Source organism: Camelus ferus, chromosome 6 (assembly GCF_009834535.1).
Source record: "Camelus ferus isolate YT-003-E chromosome 6, BCGSAC_Cfer_1.0, whole genome shotgun sequence".
In the NCBI taxonomy this organism is placed as follows: Eukaryota; Metazoa; Chordata; class Mammalia; order Artiodactyla; family Camelidae; genus Camelus; species Camelus ferus.
The window spans coordinates 20,634,706-20,650,688 of NC_045701.1; the positions used below are offsets into that span (position 1 = coordinate 20,634,706).

The 15,983-nt window shown below is 46.6% G+C and overlaps 1 protein-coding gene across 12 annotated transcripts in view; it reads left to right on the forward strand.

Annotated features, from left to right (window-relative positions):
* Window positions 1-383: 383 nt before the first annotated feature.
* Window positions 384-15,983, forward strand: part of PPIP5K1 (diphosphoinositol pentakisphosphate kinase 1) — a 35,941-nt gene continuing 20,341 nt past the window's right edge. For 5 of the 12 annotated variants that reach the window (XM_032481351.1, XM_032481356.1, XM_032481354.1 and 2 more), the window contains exons 1-25: window positions 384-485; window positions 3,842-3,937; window positions 4,210-4,384; window positions 4,809-5,004; window positions 5,447-5,537; window positions 5,771-5,856; window positions 6,155-6,309; window positions 6,437-6,538; window positions 7,010-7,171; window positions 7,323-7,444; window positions 8,573-8,674; window positions 8,899-8,985; window positions 9,101-9,176; window positions 9,309-9,418; window positions 9,502-9,584; window positions 9,752-9,883; window positions 10,055-10,176; window positions 10,454-10,636; window positions 12,540-12,681; window positions 12,874-13,097; window positions 13,427-13,554; window positions 13,765-13,879; window positions 14,049-14,157; window positions 14,770-14,885; window positions 15,041-15,205. In XM_032481351.1, coding sequence (XP_032337242.1) covers window positions 4,238-4,384; window positions 4,809-5,004; window positions 5,447-5,537; window positions 5,771-5,856; window positions 6,155-6,309; window positions 6,437-6,538; window positions 7,010-7,171; window positions 7,323-7,444; window positions 8,573-8,674; window positions 8,899-8,985; window positions 9,101-9,176; window positions 9,309-9,418; window positions 9,502-9,584; window positions 9,752-9,883; window positions 10,055-10,176; window positions 10,454-10,636; window positions 12,540-12,681; window positions 12,874-13,097; window positions 13,427-13,554; window positions 13,765-13,879; window positions 14,049-14,157; window positions 14,770-14,885; window positions 15,041-15,205 — 2,955 coding nt within the window. In that variant the 5' untranslated portion in view covers window positions 384-485; window positions 3,842-3,937; window positions 4,210-4,237. Of the gene's footprint in view, window positions 486-625; window positions 645-790; window positions 953-3,841; window positions 3,938-4,209; window positions 4,385-4,808; window positions 5,005-5,446; window positions 5,538-5,770; window positions 5,857-6,154; window positions 6,310-6,436; window positions 6,539-6,968; window positions 7,172-7,322; window positions 7,445-8,572; window positions 8,675-8,898; window positions 8,986-9,100; window positions 9,177-9,308; window positions 9,419-9,501; window positions 9,585-9,751; window positions 9,884-10,054; window positions 10,177-10,453; window positions 10,637-12,539; window positions 12,682-12,873; window positions 13,098-13,426; window positions 13,555-13,764; window positions 13,880-14,048; window positions 14,158-14,769; window positions 14,886-15,040; window positions 15,206-15,983 lie in introns of those variants that run through there. The other 7 variants (XM_032481355.1, XM_032481360.1, XM_032481361.1 and 4 more) reach the window with 4 other exon arrangements.

Genomic DNA, 15,983 nt, shown 5'->3' on the forward strand with positions numbered 1-15,983 from the left:
CTTAACTTTATGACTTATTTTGTCTCTGTTTTTGTCTCCAGTCTCTCTTCCACTTCTCTAGTCTGTTAACATTTGCAAAGTACATTTATTGGATCTCTATGTATATCATACCCCGTTTTATTTTATAAATCAAACAAAAGACATGCCTTTGTCCTCAAGGAGGTGCAACGGCACAGACTCTGCCTCTTCCTCTGCATTTCGTCCCCCTCCTACCCCCCTTCGTCTCACTGGAAAGTCTCTGTCTAGACCAAGCATCTGGACTGTGGCGACGCAGTTAGAAATCCAAGAACATCAGGTTGCACTTCACTCTCAGAGCCACTAGAGGCCACCCTCCTCCGCGCAGAAGCGCCGGCCAACGCAGCCTGACTTTGCTGCCGGTGCGCGCCCTCCGCTGATTGGTGGCACCGGAGAGAAGTCACGCTTTGATTGGGCCGCTGTCAGGTGTCGCTGCCGGCAGGTTCGGCTGCGCGAGCGCAGAGAGGCGGGTGAGTGAAGGCCGGGGGCGGTGGGGGAGTGGCTGGGGGCTGGGGGCGGTATCTGAGGGGGTGGGCTGGGTAGAGTGGGCTCCGGTTGTAGCGCTGAGGGCCCTGGTTAGAAGCGGCCGGGGGCAGCTTTGGAAAGAGACCCAGCGGAGACGCCTCAATGTCAGCGAAGGGAGAGTGAGGCGGAGAAGGCGGGGGCGGGCAAAGACTAGAGGAGTCGGGTTGGGAGGTGGTAATCGTGACCCGGAGCAGTGTCAGGAGAGGACAGAGGAGGGGGTCAGGAAGAGGGAGAGGTGGGTGTGCGAGGGTCTGCGTGAGGAAGAGGGGGTCCTGCTGAGCAGGGCCGTCAGCAGGGGGGAGGCTCTGGGTGGGGAGGTCTGTGTGAGGAGGCGTGGGAGTGGAGTCACTCTGGAGGATCCGCTTGAGGAAGGGGTCGTGGCGGAGAGGAGAGACTGGAGTCTGGAGAGAGGGTAGGTGGGGGAAAGAGTGGATCTCAGACACTCTTTGTGGAGGATCGTTGAGGCTTCCACATAAATATGTTACCAAGTGTGGTGACTCATCTGGGGGCTTGACGGAATGTTTAAGGCTGGGGAGTCAGTGAGCCAGAGAATTAGTTGCATTGTTAATTGGATCAGTTGATCCGTGATGGAGGGGGAGGGCAGCAGCCTGTGTTGGGAATGGTTAGGGGAGTCAGTGAAGGGTCCTTTTAGCAAGTTGGGGAAAGAAAGCAATATGAGTGAATTGATACGGAGAGCAAGGGCACCAGCACAGATCATTAGTGTCAGAATAAGGGTATGTATGAGGGATTAAAAATTACATCAAGGAAGAACTAAGGGGTCCACTGTTGAGGAGGCAGTGTTGGTGACCTGAGGAGTTTCACTGTGTTGGACTCTGGATTCCCGTCTGGACTCTGTAACTGACCTTTCTCTTTCACCACTGATGGAACCCTCTGTCAAGTGCACTGTGGTTAAAGGACTACTACAAGCAGTCTTAGATTCTAAGGGTTAAAGAAGTTACACGGTTTACCCTCCCTTCTATCCCTTCTCCGGATCTAATTTAACTTAGAGGCCTCTGAGAAGATTGCGCCCCCCCCCCCCACATCTCCTCCCTCCTCTCCGGCCCTCGCCCTACTCTCCGGCCCTCGCTTCCACATTGATTCAGGCCTCAGTAAGACTGCCCTTTAGCCTGCTGTGGAGTCTGAAGTTTTCTTTTCTTTTGCAACAAAGTATTAGGGGAGAGGGGGAAGGTGAGAAGAACACAGAATACAGGGCAATGGTTCTTGGAACACCACCTTAAACCCCAGCTTCTCCCAGAGGTACATCTAAATAAATCCTGGCTTATTTCATAGCTATTTCTGTCAGGCTTCTATTTCTGCTTTGTTAACTATGAATTTAGACCTTTCATCTCTCTTCAGCCCCATATTTATGAACAAACTCTCCTTCGCCGTTTTATTACCATCTCCTGTTACAGAGTTATGACAGACTTTCAAGAATGTGACAGTGTACATTCAGTAGAAAACCAGGAAGGACCAGTGGAAGAAAGTGTGAGGGTCTAGGAATCTTAGACATAGAGAAATCTCCTGATTCAGAGAAAGGATAAATAGTGCAACAAAATTCTGCTTGCTTAAACCATACAGGGATGTTTAGAACGCCGCAAGTTATGAAAATTGGGTCAGGTCACCAAAAAGAAATTCAGAGAACCAGCCTATAGTCAGGAGGGGGCTGTATGTATAAGACCTGGAGAGCACAAGTGGAAATGTTGTCTAAGAAGAATGTTGTGCCCCCATGGTGGCTGAGTAACAGAGAAAAGCAGATGGTGAAGACTGGAAAGGTCAAGGTCTATATAAAGATTAGCTATAACTTTCTAATCAAAGCTATAAATCTCACTTGTAGTGGTTTAAAATATAAATACAGAAAGTAGTTATTGAAGACTTTTAAAAGTCTGTAAGACTAAATTACTCTATTTACAGAGCTTGTGGCTTTCATTAGACTCATTGATCAGTATTTCTGAGAACTTTTGGAGAAGGTGGAAAATTGCTGATGTGACTCAATACCATTTTTGGAAAAAAACAGCAGATAACTCATATCCCCACAATTTAGTATTAACAGTTGTTAACCATTTGCATATTTGCTTCAGATTTTAAAAATTGAAATAAACATTATAGGTAAGGTGGTAAAATTCCATTTGAATCCTTCTCAATTCTATTCTCCCCTCTCTTCAGAGGTAACCACTGTCAGGAATTTGATGTCTTCCTTGCCAGCCTGTTTTCATACTTCTAATTAGGTATACAGTCATAGATATATTAGTATTTTTTATTTGTACAAATGTAATTTTACTGCATGTATATCTCTGCAGTTTGCATTTGGAAGCTGTCCATGTTGTTACATATAACTTTGATTCATTGTTAATAACTGCTATTAGTCAATCATTTGCATATACTACATTGTATTTATCCATCCTTCTACTTGTGACATCTGAGTTGTTTCCAGTTTTTCCCATTACCAGCAGTAAGGTTATGAATATCCTTGCACACATCTTCTTATGTGGGAGAGTTTCTCTACAGCAGGGCTTCTCAACCTTGGCACCACTAACATTTTGGACTGGGCACTTCTTTGTTGTGGGGGAATGTCCTGTGCATGTGAGAATGTTTAGCAGCATCCCTGGCCTCTACTCACTAGATGCCAGTAGCACCTCCCCAGTTGTGACACCCAAAAGTACCTCTCAACAAATGTCCCCTGCACAGTCTAATCACAGTTGGTTAAGAACCACTACTCTAGGTGTATGTATGCAGAACTGGAGCTGCCAGGTTGTTCTGACTCAACTTTAAGTGTTAAGATATTCTCACTGATTATGGCTGTAGGTAGGACTTTTTTTTTTTTTTTCCATTGAAGCTTCTGGTGTGGAGGACCTAGGCCTAGACCAGCCTTGGGTCTGTAGTACCCTGAGATGGTAGAGAGAACACTGAAATTTCAGTTTGAGGATGGGTTGGAGGCTGTAGTATGGATGTCTGTGTCCTCAACTTCCCAGCTAGCACTAGACCTCTTTCTTTGAACAGATTTTCTGAGACTTGGGCATCTGTCTTTTAAGGTAAAGCAGGTAAAGGAGAGACAGGGGGCATAAGGGATTTAAATGTTCTGATGTAATGCTTAAATATAGGGTATCTTCGATAAATTTTTTTTTAGTTAATGCTTAGTAGGAATGAAGATAGAGGTTAAAGGAAAAGGCAAATGAGCTCTCTTCCTCTGTCCTTGAATTAAATTCCTGAGTTCAGCACTACTGTGGGGAAGTAGAGAAGGGCCAGAAACATTTTGGTATGAATGCAAAGTTTGAAATGTCACTCTAATCTTCTCTTCTGGTAGGAACCAACAGTAGCCTTCCATGAGGAACTGCCTTTCCCATTTGCTGCTGGAGTTGGTGGTGTTTTCTGCTGGCAGAATCAGGGACATGCCAGCACTGTAAGGGTTAATCTACTGATCCTCTTACTAGTCTCATGGTTGGGGGGGGGGGTGAACAGAGAGGAAAAGGGAGACCTTGCTTTTCTCTTAGAGATCTTTAGTCATTTCAAGTCATAGCCCACATGTTTCCTCTTCTGTTGATCCTTCTTGCTTTGTTTCCTGTTTCCCCTAGACCCCTTGTAGTTCCCTCTAATTTTCTCATTCCCCATCCCCCATCCCACCCACTGCCATGGGGCTTGGATTCTGAGCTAATGGGATACCCTTCACTGCAGAGCGGGATGAGTGGGTGCTCCGGCGGGGATGTGGTCATTGCCGGCCAGTGAGGGCGAGAACGCCACAGCCCACTTCTTCCTTGGAGCTGGAGATGAGGGGCTGGGCACCCGTGGAATAGGCATGAGGACTGAAGAGAGTGACAGCGAGCTCCTTGAGGATGAGGAGGATGAAGTGGTAAGACCAGAGAAAATGTCCCCTGTCAGAGAGCATTGAGATTCCACTGGATGGAGACAGCCCTCTGTTCTTTCCAGATGCATAGACTCCCTGTTATAAACAGGCCCTATCCTAATTAAGGGGAAGCGCAGTGGAAATTGGTTAAGCTGCCTCTCTTTGAAGCCCGTGCCCTCATGCCTTCCTCCTGTTGTCTTGTGATTATTGGTTCTCTGACTCTGCTGCCTGAGTACACATTTCCTACCATGGCCATGGGACCCCCTACAGGTACCCCAATCAAAGAGGCCTGAGTTGGGAGACCCTTTACCACATAGATCCGAAGTCCTGGCAAGAAATTCTGTGCTCTAAGGAGATGAGACAGTGTTCCCTGATAGGGATGGTTTCAGTGGGAAGTTCCTGAGTTCCTGACAGCTCTCCCTCTGTGTAGCCTCCTGAACCTCAGATCATTGTTGGCATCTGTGCCATGACCAAGAAATCCAAGTCCAAGCCAATGACCCAAATCCTAGAGCGACTCTGCAGGTTTGACTACCTGACTGTTATCATCCTGGGAGAAGATGTGATCCTCAATGAACCTGTGGAAAACTGGCCATCCTGCCACTGCCTCATCTCTTTCCACTCCAAAGGTTGGTGTCTGTGAAGGAGAATGGGAAGGAATGGTGTTGGGAATGCTGGACTGGGAAGTGAGGTTCTGACTGTCAAGTGGTAAAGATGTCATCAGCTCTTCCCAGCACACTAGAGAACAGTGCACAGGGAACTTCTTTCCCTACATCCTGGAGGAGTTGCTGGGGGACACTTTAAAGCCCATATTCAGATCTCAGGACAGCTCTAAGATTCTTGGAGTCTCTGACAGAATTGGTCCCTGGAAGGATCCTAAAAATAGTTTTTTACTTTTTCCTGTTGGATATTTTAGACTTGAGAAATTGTGAGGGAGGGAGAAGATGGGTTGGTTGGGTAAAGGACCCAGGGGCAACGAATAGCTTTAATACGTCTCTCTATTTCTCTTGCTGTTTTCTCACTCTGTCTGTTCACTTTCTTTCTTTGGTCTGTTTCCTTTCTCCCTCCCAGGCTTTCCTCTGGACAAGGCTGTTGCTTACTCCAAGCTTCGAAACCCTTTTCTTATCAATGACCTGGCTATGCAGTATTACATCCAAGATAGGTATAGCTTTCTGTTGACCGGTGGGATGGGTGGCCCTGAGATCATGCCTGTTTAGAGAACCTATTCTGGGAGGGGCAGAGTCAAACAAACATGCTTAATTGCTTAATTTTTGTACCATACCCTGTTGAGTTCTGTACATGGATATCTCCCAATTCCTGAGTGAGTGAAATCCCCAGCCTCTCCCCTGGTCACCATCCCCCACCTCTCCCAGCTAATTTATTCGGGGGTGACAGGAGGGAGGTGTACCGGATCCTGCAGGAGGAGGGTATTGATCTGCCTCGATATGCTGTGCTCAACCGTGACCCTGCCCGGCCTGAGGGTGAGTACCTGGCCTTGTCCAGTCCTGCCCTGCCTTGCTTTCTGTGACTTAGCCCAGTTTTCCATCCTCTAGACATCTATGTACCACCCATCTCAGTAAGGCTTTGGTTACTGGATTATGGGTAGAGCTAGAGCCATAGGTCTTTTGACAGAACCTTGGACTTCTCATGTAGATATTAATGATCGTATCTACTACTAAGATATGGTCACGGAAACTTGAGGGTTATGGAGAGTAAAATTAAGAGAAATGGGAGTTGATATTAATAGGCCCTAGGAATGACTATACACCTACCTTTCAGAGTGCAACCTGATAGAAGGTGAAGACCAGGTAGAGGTAAATGGAGCCGTCTTTCCCAAGCCCTTCGTGGAGAAGCCAGTGAGTGCAGAGGACCACAACGTTTACATCTACTACCCCAGCTCAGCTGGAGGAGGAAGCCAGCGCCTCTTCCGTAAGGTGTGGGAGACATTTGAGCATTTGAGGACTCAGAGAAATAGATGAGAATGAGGTTGTAGGGAGAGAAGCCAGAGGATTTGGGGACAAGTTAGAGGCAACACTTTTTTTTTCCCCTTTTCTCCTGAAGATTGGCAGTCGGAGCAGCGTTTACTCTCCTGAGAGCAGCGTCCGGAAGACAGGGTCCTACATCTACGAGGAGTTTATGCCAACAGATGGCACAGATGTCAAGGTTATGGTGGATACAGGGATTTAAGAGGTTATAAATGTCTGGGTGGGATGGAGTGCTTGGTAAGCAAGTGGAAATGTATGGAAGGGGTCATAGACAATAAAGTGTGAATATGATTGGCTTTCATATTCAGGCGAAGATAAGGAGTTGGGAAATTAGATATTTATATCGTCATTATCAGAGTGAAGGCAAGGGTCGTGTGGGGAATGGGATAATGTTGGTAAGTTATTTCTTAATAAGTAGTAGATGACAGTGCTGGACTTTCAAGGAGAAACCTTCATAATGATGCTTCAGTAGAGCTCAGTAAGAAAAATGTCAGTCTCTTTGTTCTTGATGCTAAGTGTTTTTTGTTTGTTTGTTTTGTTTTGTTTTTCTTTTTTCACTCTGAAACTAGTCTACAGACCTAGTGCTCATATTGCTTTCTCATATGCAGGGTGAGCTGTGGGCATACTCAGTGATGCTATGTACCTGCAGGTGTATACAGTGGGGCCAGACTATGCCCATGCTGAAGCCAGAAAATCTCCAGCTTTGGATGGGAAGGTTGAACGAGACAGTGAAGGGAAAGAGATTCGATATCCAGTCATGCTGACGGCCATGGAAAAGCTGGTGGCCAGGAAAGTCTGCGTAGCTTTTAAGGTGGAGGAAGGCCCGTTGGCGAGGGGGCTGTCAGGGCGGTGCGGCGGGGGGGGGGGGGGGGGCGCTGTGGAATGACAGAGAGATGGGAGCAAGGGGGCCCTGGGAGGGAAGAGTGGCTCTCTTGTTCTCAGCTTGCCTCTTTCCCCTGCAGCAAACAGTTTGTGGTTTTGACCTTCTTCGTGCCAATGGTCACTCCTTTGTGTGTGATGTCAATGGCTTTAGTTTTGTCAAGAATTCGATGAAATACTACGATGACTGTGCCAAGATTCTGGGGTAAGGGACACAGTGGTCTGGGCTGGGGAGAATGGGCTTAGAGAAGGGAATTAGAGTTTTTATTTTACAGGCATACCTCATTCTGTTGTGCTTTGTAGATATTGTGTATTTTACATACTGAAGGTTTACATACTGCATTGAACAAGTCTATTGGCGCCATTTTCCCAACAGCATTTGCTTACTTTGTGTCTCTGTGTCACATTTTGGTAATTCTCACAAAATTTCAAACTTTTCCATTTTTATTATTGTTATAGTGATCTGTGATCAGTGATCTTTGATGTTACTATTGCAAAGATTACAACTCGCTGAAGGCTCAGATGATGGTTAGCATTTTTTAGCAATAAAGTATTTTTTAATTAAGGTATGTACATTGTTTTTTTTAGACATAATGCTATTGTACACTTAGTAGACTGCAGTATACTGTAAACATTTATACGCACTGGGAAACCAAAAAATTTGTATGACTCACTTTATTGCGATACTTACTTTTCTGTGGTGGTATGGAATTGAACTCACAATATCTCCAAGGTATGCCTATATTTTAAGTATTGCAAAAATGATTAAACAATGAAAAAGGAAAGTAGAGAAAGGGTCCTTAGCCCTTTTTACCTTCCCAACACTGCACCCCCCCCAGAGGTAACTACGGTTAACTGTTTTAGACATAACAATATGTCTTTTTTCTGCCATGTGTAATAATAAACTATATTTATTGTACTAAGTGTGATCATACTGCAATACTGTTTTATAACTTGACTTTTAAAAAATTCATCATGTAGTATTTAAAACATTTAAAAATGTATGAGGAATGATGTATATGGTGAGTATCCATGTATTTACCATTGAGCTTAAGAAATAAAATATTAAGAATATATTTGAAGCCCCTACATACCCCTTACTAATAACATCCCCTTCCCTCCCACCCAGAAGCAACCACAGTCCTTCATTTGGTCATTCTCATGTATTTATTCATATCTTTATTATGTATATGGGGTTGGGGTTTTTTTGGCATGTTTTTAGACTTTATATTAATGTGTTATTCTCCAACTTGTGACTTTTTGTGAGCTTCATTCACACGTGTAGCTCTGGTTTGTTCATTTTCACATGGCTTCTTCATATTTCTCCTTCTAGGAACACCATAATGCGGGAGCTTGCCCCGCAGTTCCAGATCCCATGGTCCATCCCCACAGAGGCTGAGGACATTCCCATTGTCCCTACCACATCTGGCACTATGTGAGCAAAAGTAGAAGTTAAAAACCTGGAGCAACCTACTTCAGGCATCTTAGTCAGACCAGTGATACTTCCTGACCCTGTACCGTCTGACTAGTGGATCCTACTTGTGTCCCTGATCTCAGATAGTTTTCCCTCTGTTCCTTGACATGTTGAGTAGGATGGAGTGGCAGGTGGTGTGGGGTGGGATAGGGGAGAGGTGCTAACAACATTCCCTGTCATCTCAGGATGGAACTTCGTTGTGTCATTGCAATTATCCGTCATGGGGATCGTACCCCAAAGCAGAAGATGAAGATGGAGGTGACACACCCAAGGTAGGCAGAGTATCCTGATCTAGACAGATAGGGTTTTGTGAGGGAAATGAGGAGGGGCACCTCCCAGAGGCTTTTGTCTGTCTCACCCCATACTGAAGCTTCTTCTTATCTTCAGGTTTTTCAGTCTATTTGAAAAACACGGTGGCTACAAGACAGGGAAATTAAAACTCAAGCGGCCAGAGCAGCTACAGGTAAGGCTGGGAGGAGCCGTGCTATGGGAAAGATAGAGGGTATGGGATTGGGGGCCTCGTTGAGAGACCAGGCTGAAGGGGTAACCAGCGAAGACTTGGCCTCCTGCATGGATACCCTATTATCTCCCCTAGGAGGTGCTGGACATCACAAGGCTGCTATTGGCTGAACTGGAGAAAGAGCCAGGTGGTGAGATTGAGGAGAAGACTGGGAAACTGGAGCAGCTGAAGTCTGTGCTGGAGATGTGAGACAGGGGAGAGGACAGGGAGCCAGTAACAGTAAGAAGCGATGCTGGGCTAGAAAGTAAACTGTGAGTTTATTCTGCAGGTACGGTCACTTCTCAGGTATCAACCGGAAGGTGCAGTTGACTTACTACCCTCATGGAGTAAAAGCTTCTAATGAGGGGCCAGGTGAGATGTAATGCCCCTTCCCATTACCACTCACATCTTTTATTCTTGAGCCCTTAGGCGACCTCTACCCCCAATTATCTTTCTGGGCTCCTCAGAAGACCTAGCATTTAGATATCCCCACTGTTTTCTTTGGATCTAGACCTATTCACTGCCCCTTATTCCTGCAGATCCACAGGGGTCAGTTCTGGCCCCATCTCTGTTGCTGGTACTGAAGTGGGGTGGAGAACTGACCCCTGCTGGCCGTGTTCAGGCTGAGGAGCTGGGGAGAGCTTTTCGCTGCATGTACCCTGGAGGACAGGGTGAGTGTTTTGGGAGGTAAATACCTAGCAGAGCTGAGATAAGATGATTAGAGAATAAGTTGGGGAAAGGAAGGGACAGAAACAATGGGGAAGTTAAAGGAGAAGTGATCATTCTTCCTTGCATTTGCATATTTATAGCCATACATTCCTGGTTCTCCCCTTTGCCCCCAGGTGACTATGCTGGCTTCCCTGGTTGTGGGCTGCTTCGTCTCCATAGCACTTTCCGCCATGATCTCAAGATTTATGCCTCTGATGAGGGCCGTGTCCAGATGACTGCTGCTGCCTTTGCTAAGGTGCGCACCACAGCTCTCCCACAGTCCCAGCTTCCGTTAGGTAGAGAAGCAGCGTTTGGAGAACTAGTTGGGAAATTTCAGGGTGTTTGTGTGCCAGCTCAGAGAATTTTCTGCTTGTGTCTGACCCCATTCTGTACTACTGAGAATAATTAGTGGGGTAGGCCCCTTGACCTGTATCCCAGCCACCAAGCCAGCTCTCGTTTGAGCTTTAGAACCATCTAGGCCTAGCGGAACTAGACTGGAAGGAAAACTAATAGACTTTTTGCTTCCCCTCCAGGGCCTTCTAGCTCTGGAAGGAGAGTTGACACCCATTTTGGTACAAATGGTGAAGAGTGCCAACATGAATGGGCTCTTGGACAGTGACGGCGATTCCTTGAGCAGCTGCCAGCACCGGGTGAAGGCTCGGCTGCACCACATTTTGCAGCAGGACGCACCCTTTGGCCCTGAGGATTATGATCAGGTCAAGCTCTTCCTATCTTTGTGCCCAGCACACCCCCAAGCCCACATTCTTAGTATTCTAAATAGTAGTGGTCAGTAATGGAACTTACTACGTGGCAGGCACTCTTTTCCATGCCTTCCATTCATTTAATCATTTAGTCCTTACCCTTTGAGGTAACTATGGGTCCACAGTCTGTTATCCACAATTTCAAAAATCAAATCAAAAAGATTTTTAAATAACTTTGCCACAAAGATTCATTTAGCAGCAAAACCGGACATGATAAGACTCTTAAGTGTAAATAGTCATACATTTTGTTGCAGAAATATAAATGTGTTTGGTTATGCCCGCGACCCTTCTGGAGGTATTATATAACACATGGCATATGTACTGTATTAACTTCTTAAAGTCTGAAAAATTCTCAGTTCCAAAATACAGCTGGTCCCTAGGATTTTGAATGGAAGAGTATTTCAGTTACCTATTGCTATATAAAAAACTACCCCCAAACTCAGTAACTTAAAACAGCAACCATTTTATCATCTTACTCACAGTTCTAAGCTCAACTGGTCTTGCTCAAGGTCTTTCCTAAAATTGCCCAGATGTCCAGACGTTGGGGCAGGAACCGTCTGGCACGTCTGGAGGCTCAGCTGGGTTGTCTCCCTCTTCATGATCTCCCTGTAGTCTCAGAACCTCTCCTCTCCATGTGTTTTTTCCATGTGGTTTCTCTAGCATGGTAGTTGGATGGGTTTCATAAATGGTAGCATAGGACTACTCCAAAGCAGAGGAGCTTTCACGCTTTCTTAAAACAAAGGCCCAGAATTAGCACAGCAAAACTGTTATTTTTTTTGTGGGTTAAGCAGTCACAGGGCCAGCCCAGATTCAAGGAAAGGGGAGTGTGACAAAGAGTTAAAGGCCATCTTTAATCCACCGAAAGAGCTGTGGACCTGTACTATTTTCTCCCTGTTTTACAGATGAGGAAGCCTAGGTTTTAAGCAGCCTTTCCAAGGTCACCCAAGGAATCTCACTCAAGAGCCCAGACTGTTGGGCCCTGTGATATACTGCCTCACAGTATTAATCACAGTGGATGCCACTACCCAATGCCATCCTTTTTCCTGTGTATCCAGGCTATGATTGACTGGGGATCACATGCCAGACAGTGATTTTCTATCCCCCTCCCACTCATAGCTCCTCATCTCATTACCGTTGTGTAATTATTTCTGATGGATGCTCTAAGCTAAGTAGCAGAGCACGTTGCCCGGAGAGTGGCATTTTCTGTGTTCGTCCCTAAGCAGGACTTGGTAGGGGTAGGCAGGACCTTGCTCCCTTATTTCCCAATCCATTGCTCAATGTCAAATCCAAAAAAGCTATGGCACCTTTTCTTTTCCTTGCTTCCTTTTGCCAACAAGAAAGGATCTTGTGAGGACTGAGGTAGAATGAGTGCATTCAACCTGCAGTCTCCTCCCCGCTCCCCATTCTTCCGTGACTGCAACTGTCCTAAAAGCTTGCCTTGGAATGTAGTTCTGAGGCAGCACCTCTGTTCTAGGTTCAAGCTAGCATCTTGTTTAGAGGAATAAGATAATGTTATCATTATTACCCACTCATGAAAACATTCTGTGGGGAGATTTCAAGGGATTTTTGGTTTAATCTTTATTCCCAGTATTTTCCATGCATATTTTAGAATCCCCAAGAGAAGAACCTAGATCTGTTTTATTTCCTCTGGACTCCAAGGTTTTTAAGATCAAGCCTTTTTAAATGACTGTGCTAGAGGAGTCCCCTCATCTGAACTGCTAGTATTCCCAGTGGTCTAAGAATGCTCATTGGAGTGTGCCGGCAGACAGAGCTTATTTTCCGGCACTCTGTAAGCGCACAGAACTTTGAGCAATTGGCCCTGAGCCCATCTTGCTGTTCCTCTCCCTCTTCTCCATAGCTGGCTCCCACGGGAAGCACTTCCTTACTCAACTCCATGGCTGTTATCCAGAATCCCGTGAAAGTCTGTGATCAGGTATTTGCCCTGATTGAAAACCTGACTCACCAGATCCAGGAACGGCTGCAGGATCCCAGGTCTGCAGGTGGGTTTGAATATTACTATCTTTCTTCCAAGGTTTTATGTATGGATGGGTTTCTCAGGCAATCCTGTGTCCTCTCCTACATGTCTGAGACCAGGCATCCTCTTCTCTCTGGTTCTGCTTCAGACTGGCTAGGATCTTTGGTGAGGGGTCAAATCTTTGGCTCTCTCTGACTGTCATCCATCTTCCTTCCAGACCTGCAGCTCTACCACAGTGAGACACTAGAGCTAATGCTGCAGCGCTGGAGCAAGCTGGAGCGTGACTTTCGACAGAAGAGTGGGCGTTATGATATCAGTAAGATCCCTGATATCTATGACTGTGTCAAGTATGATGTGCAGCACAATGGGAGTCTGGGACTTCAAGGCACAGCAGAGTTGCTACGTCTCTCTAAGGCATTGGCTGATGTGGTCATTCCCCAGGTGTGTCTCACAGAAGGGATCAAGCCTGGGGATAGGGGCACTGGGGAAGAAAGGAGAGAAAAGGTAGAAAGGAGGGGTGGTGTGGGAACCAAGGGAAGGAAACTTAGAGAAGGAATTCGTTGAGTTGCTACAGTTCTTCTACAAGTCCACCCTGGCTCTGAATAAGCCCAGGAGGCTAACTGAGGAGAAACCTGGAGAGGGGGAATGTGGTGGATATGAAAGAAGCCCTAGACCTGAGGTGAAGGCCAGCGTGATCTTGGGCCTGGGTGTATGAGGCAAGAGGAAAACAAGATTCACTGAGGTATTTATTCCTGGCCTGTGGCCCCTAGGAGTACGGGATCAGTCGGGAGGAGAAACTGGAAATTGCTGTGGGCTTCTGTCTTCCACTGTTGCGGAAGATACTACTTGACCTGCAGAGAACCCACGAGGATGAGTCTGTCAACAAGCTGCATCCCCTGTGAGGGAGGGCTGGGTGGGGTGCTGGATGGAGGGAGGGCGTGCCAGGGAGCTCTTGGGGGAACCCAGGCTGGGACAGCTTGGGGAACCAAGAATAGGAGGGGTCCTGGGATGGAAAGAAGAGGAGGTCTTTGAGATGGGAGGAGGGCGTGTGTGGAGGAGAAGGAAAAGGCTTACATGACAGTGTGAGTGAACTTAGCTGTTACCTCAGGTACTCCAGAGGAGTGCTCTCCCCAGGCCGCCATGTTCGAACACGGCTCTATTTCACCAGTGAAAGCCACGTCCACTCCCTCCTCAGTGTCTTCCGTTATGGAGGACTTCTTGATGTAAGGATCCTCCTTCCTTCAGCCTATGAACATCTTTTCTCAGCATTCTCTTACTCTCCTCCTCAAGCTTTTTTTTTGCTGCAAGCTTCCCCTGTTCTCCTTGTCTCCTTGCCCATTCCCTGACCCCCTTGTTCTTGGGCACTGGTTTACCTCTCCTTGTATTCGGCAGGAGACCAAGGATGCACAATGGCAGCGAGCTTTGGCTTATCTTAGTGCCATCTCAGAGCTCAACTACATGACCCAGATTGTCATCATGCTTTATGAGGACAACACACAGGGTGAGCAGCTAACCGGCTGGGATGAGGAGAGGGCCTTTTCTTTCTCTTCCATCCCCTTTTTGGGAAAAACTTTCTTATCCTTAGAATTTGTAGAATCCAGTTAGGTGTGGTAGACTAGGCACAGCATGACGGAGAGCACCCGGGAGGTCCCTCCTAGAACAGAAGAAGTGTTTGGGGGTGGTGTTGAGCCAGAGAGAGACCACTATAGCTCTGGCATTAGGGAGGATATGGAATTCGGAACAATGTTATAATTAGTCTTCTTCTGTCAAGCATTGTTACACATGAAGCCCTCTTCAACCAGCTTCACAAAGATATCTTTAAATGTGCTGCTGTGTGCTCTGCAGCATGGCTGAATTCTTGTGGGAGATGGATGGGGAGGATTTTAGAACTTGAAGCTGGAAAGGCACGTGGAGGTGAGGGCATGAGGGCCCTGTAACAGGAGACGGTAGTTAAAGGGAGGTATAGTAGATCAGCCCCAGAGTGCGGGAAGACTCTGAAACCTCAGCCCAAGGAGGAGGTATCCTCTTGAGTTCCTCTCTGTTGTTCCTGCCTGGTCTTTCACCACCATATCCAGCTTCTCAACTGCCCCTTCATCTGGTGATGCCCCGTAGGATCCCTTATCAGAGGAGCGGTTCCACGTGGAGCTGCACTTCAGCCCTGGAGTGAAAGGTGTTGAGGAAGAAGGCAGTGCCCCAACGGGCTGTGGATTCCGTCCAGCTTCTTCTGAGGTGGGTCAGAGTGCTGGGATTTGGGACTGGAGGATTTAGGAAACAAGCGGTGGGAAACTTGGAAACAGCACAGGGAGGTAAAAGGGCTGGGGAGTCTGGGATTAGGAGACTGGAGGCCGTTAACACCTCTCCTGTCTGTGCCTGTTGTTGGGTAGAACGAAGAGATGAAAACAGACCAAGGCAGCATGGAGGACCTGTGCCCGGGGAAGGCATCAGATGAGCCAGACAGAGCATTGCAGACTTCACCCCAGCCCTCAGAGGGCCCCGGCCTCCCCAAGAGATCACCCCTCGTTCGTAACCGCAAAGCCGGCTCCATGGAGGTAATGAGAGGGGCTTGGGAGAAAGAAGTGGTGAAAGTTCTCACCCACGAATCCTCTGAATCCCCTTAGGGGAATTCTTGGGACCTTAAACAGAGTCCTCCTGCCCCTGATGAATATGTTTTACTTAGTCTCTCTTTCACAGCTGGTCTCCCAATAAAGCTCCTAATTTAAGCCTGGCTGCTGCTTCTGAGGCTAAAGACATGCCAGTGAGGGGTGCCTGAGCTATAAGGACTTTAAGAAATGAGATTGGGGAGGAGGCCTCTGGATGGGTTTGAAAAAACAGTTCTTTAAAAGGAAATATAGTAAAAAAAAAAAAAAATAGCGTGAACTCTGGGCTAAAATCAGTCTGATAGTTAGATGCTGTGTGACCTTGGATAGGTACTTTCTCTTAGCCTAAATTTTTTTTTCCATAAAATGCAAGTCATACCCACCATATGGATGCTCAGTAAACAGTAGCTATGATAACAATACAGTTAATATTAAAGGGCAGACCCTCTCCATCTCTTTGTTGTCGTGGGTAAACATTATAGTTTGGACAGTAGTATGTGGCACTTTAATTTAGTCCATTTTGGGTTATCTATACTCTCATCCCAGAAAGGAAATCAAGTCTGTAGGTCTGTCTGTCTTTCCTTTGTTCTGATGAGGTTTATCAGCCTGGGTCTGTGTTCTGTTGTCCTGGGACTTTGTCTCTAGTCCTGGTTCTGGTTCTCTAGTCACAGGAAGGAACTGTTGTTAAATCTCACTTTGTGTTGTTTGTTTTGGACTTTTTTCCTGGAAA